The sequence below is a fragment of the Girardinichthys multiradiatus genome, chromosome 23, assembly GCF_021462225.1.
Source record: "Girardinichthys multiradiatus isolate DD_20200921_A chromosome 23, DD_fGirMul_XY1, whole genome shotgun sequence".
Lineage (NCBI taxonomy): Eukaryota > Metazoa > Chordata > Actinopteri > Cyprinodontiformes > Goodeidae > Girardinichthys > Girardinichthys multiradiatus.
The window spans coordinates 13,970,022-13,976,021 of record NC_061815.1 but is presented as its reverse complement, the minus strand read 5'-3'; the positions used below and the strand labels follow the sequence as shown (position 1 = coordinate 13,976,021).

General features: G+C 39.9%; 1 protein-coding gene across 6 annotated transcripts in view; it reads left to right on the top strand.

Moving 5' to 3' along the window:
• The first annotated feature begins 614 nt into the window (after nucleotides 1-614).
• mtus1a (microtubule associated tumor suppressor 1a) overlaps nucleotides 615-6,000 on the top strand; it is a 40,925-nt gene continuing 35,539 nt past the window's right edge. The window contains exon 1 of one of the 6 annotated variants that reach the window (XM_047352981.1): nucleotides 615-746. Coding sequence is in view for 2 of the 6 variants with exons in the window: in XM_047352979.1 (XP_047208935.1) it covers nucleotides 5,197-5,209 (13 nt within the window). In the remaining 4 variants the exon portion in view is untranslated. Of the gene's footprint in view, nucleotides 747-785; nucleotides 952-4,941; nucleotides 5,210-6,000 lie in introns of those variants that run through there. The other 5 variants (XM_047352983.1, XM_047352980.1, XM_047352982.1 and 2 more) reach the window with 5 other exon arrangements.

Genomic DNA, 6,000 nt, shown 5'->3' with positions numbered 1-6,000 from the left:
ACAAACTTAGTCCCCTCTGTTGCAAGAAAGAAGAAGAAAAAACAGAGAAGTCTTGTTTGCAATAGAAGCAGGGTTGGGGCCAAAGCATACCTTTTCCTTCCACTTAACTATTAATACACTCTGGGAGCACTCAGCTTCTTTCACAATGAACCTTTGTGGTTTATCCTTCTTGTTATGTCAGTGACCATGCTGGACAACTGTCAGCAGTTTTGCTTAACTGTTGTGGTCATAATGAGGTCAACACAACAACTTGTTCATAAAAATCGTTTAGTTTTATTGTTCTTATGTAATATTCAAATTTTCTAAGTTATTTTTTTCATTAGCTGTAAGTGATACGCTACATGAATAAACTCTTATGCCATATATCCCCCTATGTGTAATGGCTCTATATATTGTCTGTTTCACTTTTTAAATTCTAATGTTTTAAGAAACATCTGTTAAGAGTTTTTTTTAAATCAAAGTTAATGATCTATTTCGCCAGTCAGTGAAATAGCAGTTAAATAAATAAACTTGTTTTATATCAGGGACAGTCCCTGGATTATATACAACTAATACCCGCATTTAATCAATCGTATTTACAAACCTGCTAGTGTAAAGCTATCGTGTTTGGTAGGATTCAGGTAACAGTCGTTTGGAGCTGATTATTAGCTAAATGTGGACTCCAGACCCACCACCTCAGTATCTCTCAGGAGTCAAAGTTCGTCCAAACAACTCTTCCATCTCTTCAGGCTGATAGCTGAAGTATGGTAAGTACCAGTATGTCGTTTTAAATACCAGACTGGTTCCATGACTGCTGTGAAAAGCCCAGTAACGACCAGGTGGAAGTAATTGCTCTCTGAGAGGACGTCGAGTCTCCAGGGTGACAGGTAGTCGAGATCTGCGCACTCTAGAGCTAACGTTTATGAATGTAATGAACACATCTACCATAAAACGATACATGCTGGGCAGGTGGTAAGATCTTTTTATTTATTAGTATTTATTTATTTTTAGAAGTTACTTGACGTCTGAAAGTGACATAAGCAGAAATAGTCAAGCACTGGAAGGACACTAGCAAAATAACAAGCAGTTAGCGCCGTTTTTATTGTCTCCGACCGCTGCAATCCACTCTGTCCGTTGGTAGCTAGCGGTGTGGTGTCCTGTAACTAAGGACACATGTCTTTAAAACCTTATTAGTTCTAGTTAAGGACTTTAAATAGTGTTTAAACCTGCGGAAGGAGGAGACCAGATAGGGACAACCTTGTCAGGTGCAGAAGGGCAAAGTTGTGATCAGAAAATGACTTCCAGAGAAAGTGTTATGGTACAGCAAGCTTTTTTCATCTGGATTTATACACGTTATGTATTTAAAATACAAGTTTTCAACAAGATAGTCTTCCTATCAAAGATAGCTTGCATCCATCCATCCTTCCGTTTTGCGCTTATCCGGGTTGTTACTGGTCCAGGAGGGAACCCCAGAAATCCCTTTTCACAGTGACATCCTCCAGCTCATTCTGGGGGATCCCGAGGTGTTCCCAAGATAGTCCCTTCAGGGATTTCTGGGTCTTCTGCGGGTCTCTTCCCAGTGGGACGTGCCCAGAAAACCTCCGAGGGGAGGTTCCCAGGGGGCATCCTCTTCAAATGGCCGAACAGCTGACTCCTTTCGATGTGGAGGAGCAGCGGCTCTACTTTGTGCTCCCCTTGGATTAAATTACTTTACCTATCTCTAAGGTTGCGTTCAGTAACCCTTCAGAGGAAGCTCATTTCGGCAAGCTTGTATCTGAGAGCTTGCAAATACAGGAAAATAGAAGTAATTTTAGAGTAACTATGTTACTTGGTTATCATGTAAACACTGGATCCACTATTTAATGACTAGCCCAAATGAAAAAAACAAACCAAGCAGATATTTCTTTGGATGGTTTAAATTTTCAGCAGATGCTCTGCTTTGTCCTTGCACTGCCTTGGATATTTCTGCGAAGATAACACACACTTTACTTTGATCTCGCCTCAGATTCACAAGCAGGTTGGAGTCTATGGTAAATTCTACAATAAATTTCCCAATTTTAGTTTGAGTTCAGTGATGCTGTTTTACCGGTTAGTGAATCTTTCCAGTGTATTGTTGGTGCTACTCAGTTATGGGTAAACGAACTGTAGTGTGGTGCATTCAGTGGTGTCCTTAAATAGACTTAATTTCTGACTGAAGGATAATTCTGTGCTGATTTGACCAAAACCACCTCTGACTTCTGCTTTCTTGTGGTCTGTTTTATCTGTGTTGGCCTTGAATCAAATAGTTTGACCTGCTGCCTCTTTGTGGAGTGGACAATCTATGTGTCTTAGTTATTGTTGGCTAGTCCTGTTACTCAAACCAGCTCTTTGAGTGTCACAGATATGTCCAGTTACCCATTAAAAGCCAGGGAAATGCCATTTGAGGCCCCATTCGTGGCTCCTGAGGGGCCTCGTTGATATACAGGTGCTGGTCACAAAATTAGAATTTCATGAAAACATTTATTTATTTCATTAATTCCATTCAAAAAGTGAAACTTGTATTTTCTATTCATTACTCACAGACTGACATATTTCAAATGTTTATTTCTTTTAATTTTGATGATTATAACCGACACCTCATGAAAACCCCAAATTCAGTATCTCAGAAAATTAAAATATTGTGAAAAGGTTCAGTATTGAAGACACCTGGGGCCACACTCTAATCAGCTAATCAACTCTAAACACGTGCAAAGGCCTTTAAATGGTCTCTCAGTCTAGTTCTGGAGGCTACACAATCATGGGGAAGACTTCTTACTTGACAGTTGTCCAGAAGACAACTATTGACACCTTGCACAAGGAGGGCAAGGCACAAAATGCCATTGCTAAAGAGGGTGGCTGTTCACAGAGCTCTGTGTCCAAGCACATTAATAGAGAGGAGAAGGGATGGAAAAGATGGGGTAGAAAAAGTGTACAAGCAATAGGGATAACCGCACCCTGGAGAGGATTGTGAAACAAAATTCATTCAAAAATGTGGGGGAGATTCACAAAGAGTGGACTGCAGCTGGAGTCAGTGCTTCGAGAACCATCACGCAGAGATGTCGGCAAGACATGGTTTCAGCCGTCGCATTCCTTGTGTTGAGCCACTCTTGAATCTAGACACAGCATCAGAAGCATCTTGCCTGGGCTAAAGACAAAAAGGACTGGGCTGCTGCTGAGTGGTCCAAAGTTATGTTCTCTGATGAAAGTAAATTTAACATTTCCTTTGGAAATTAAGGTCCCAGAGTCTGGAGGAAGAGAATCCATGTTGCTTGAGGTCCAGCATAGTTTCCACGGTCAGTGATGGTTTGGGGTGCCATGTCATCTGCTGGTGTTGGTCCACTGTGTTTTCTGAGGTCCAAGGTCAACGCAGGCATCTACCAGGAAGTTTTAGAGCACTTTAAGCTTCCTGCTGCTGACCAACTTTATGGAGATGCAGATTTCATTTTCCAACAGGACTTGATACCTGCACACAGTGCCAAAGCTACCAGTACCTGGTTTACGGACCCTGTTCTTAATTGGCCAGCAAACTCGCCTGACCTTAACCCCATAGATAATCTATGGAGTATTGTGAAGAGGAAGATACAATATGCCAGAAAAATCAATTCAGAAGAGCTGAAGGCCACTATCAGAGCAACCTGGGCTCTCATAACACCTGAGCAGAGCCACAGACTGATCGACTCCATGCCGCACCGCATTGCTGCAGAAATCCAGGCAAAAGGAGCCCCAGCTAGGTATCGAGTGTTGTACATACTCATACTTTTCATGTTCATGCTTTTCAGTTGGCCAACATTTCTAAAAATCCTTTTTTGTATTGGTCCTAACTAATATTCTGATTTTCTGAGATACTGAATTTGGGGTTTTCATTAGTTGTCGGTTATAATAATCAAAATTAAAATAATTAACATTGAAATATATCAGACTGTGTGTAATTAATGGATATAATATACAAGTTTCACTTTTTGAATGGAATTACTGAAATAAATAAATGTTTTTTATGATATTCTAATTTTATGACCAGCACCTGTAGAAGCATTTTTTTTTTGCCATTCTTGGTTCTGAATTGAGACCTGGATTAAAGACAGTAACTTTCATTGAGCTCAGTTTAATGGTTACCCTGGGTACTTTTGGAGGTTCTCTTACAAGCAGGTTACATTTGTTGCAACATAATTTGAGGTATTTATGAAATGAACATAAATTTGTTTAACAAGCCAGAAAGGGTCATGTATATCAAGCTCTGACTGCTTATCCTGCGTATTTTGAATATACCTTGTGTGTGTGTTCTCTGCAGTGCATGTTACTTCTGGCGTCTCTTTTAAACTGCCTTACTTGATTAACATTGCTGAAAGGCTTCAATTGCATAACACACCCATTTAATCAGCGCTCTGTGGAGATAAACTCTGTCCAGTGGTTTACATGTCATCTTCCCTCATGATTGGAACGTGGTTCTCCGGCTCGTCCGCCTTTATATAGATTAAGCAGAAATAGCTAAGGTCTGGTGTTACAGCACTGCTGTTGCATCAGGATCAAATGACAAGTTGTTTGTGTTGTCAAATGCTAACGTTATCAGCGAGGGCTTTGGAAAACTTGTACTGACTTTGTGCAGTTTGTGTGATGCAATGTTGAAAAGGTGAGTTTTAGAACCAATTCCGGTGGGTCACTGGGAGGCGTTCACATACCAAAATGTGTTTTTAGCACTGTGGCCGGTGGCCTTTCTACTCCCTTCATTTGTTCAACACTGAAAAGCTGCCTGATCCTTTCCTTCATAGCAGAATGACTTTGGCTGCTTAGCAACACCGAATGCCAACTCGGTCTAGCAGTCTATGGCCACTCCCCTTTCAATAGGATAAGGTGACAGGTCGCCTTGCTCCTTTTGTAAACTTGCAGCCCAGCTGGGAGCACAGTTCTTCACTGGACCATGATACGTGTTTACAGCCAGAGCATGGAGCAGCATAGGTCCTCATGTTTTCCACAGAAGCTGCTGGGAGAGACATGCATGAAGAAAGTAATTTTACTGAGAGGGAGAAAAACCCTAAACTAATGACTTTACATACAGGATCAATTTCATTGAGATTTTCAGACTGGCTGGGTTTAATGCTTGGGAAGGAAAACGGGGATGTTTGACTCTCCTGTAACAAAATAAAACATAACTGCGAAGATATTTTCATCCTCAATCCATATCACTGGGTGGAGAGAGGACTTATGGATTCTGAAGGTTAGTTCAAGCTATACATAAACTCTTTCACTGAAAAGTAGCTGTTGTAAACAGTTCATTTAGCAGTGTTTTTGTTTGTGTTTTGTAGCTTTAATGCATTTGACTCTATTTTCCCATGAACACTGTCAGGACACGGAGTCTCTCAGGTGTCGTTTCTGACGTAACACACGAAGCTTATTTACATTCTTAACCAGGGAAAATCACTGCTCCTTATCAGTGTTTTAGCTGGTGATTATATTACCTTGGAAAGGTAGTTCAAGCCAAAGTTCAATGTGTGCAGCCATTCTTCAAGGCTCTATAAAATCAGATTTGATTTTAGAGCTTGTAATGTACAAAAAGAGTGTTCTGAGGATGGTAAACAAACTTTGTATTTACTCTAATATGGGATGGTTGCCATGCTAATAAAACAGAGATGCTTTATTTAGTTTTATCAGGTGTAAACTTTAAAATATATTAATGTTTTGGTTTGTTTTTTTCAAATTGATAGTAGCATTATTCTTTTTCGCTTTAACTCACATTTTTTAAAATTACATAGTTTGTTTTCATTTAAGTCACATTGTTTTAAGGTCTGTATGTTTCTATGTGTTGACTCTTGGTATCAGACGTTTTATTTGTAGATTTAGTTGGCAAGGAATATTTTGTAAAAGTAGTTAAATATTGTTAAGTGTCATTATAGTTTTGCTCACTTAATGTTTGCAGTACAACTGCACAATGTGTAATTGCTGCAGTGATGTCAAGAACAGTGTGTGCAGCATTGCAATAGCAGAGGACTGCTTCGATGTAATATTTAG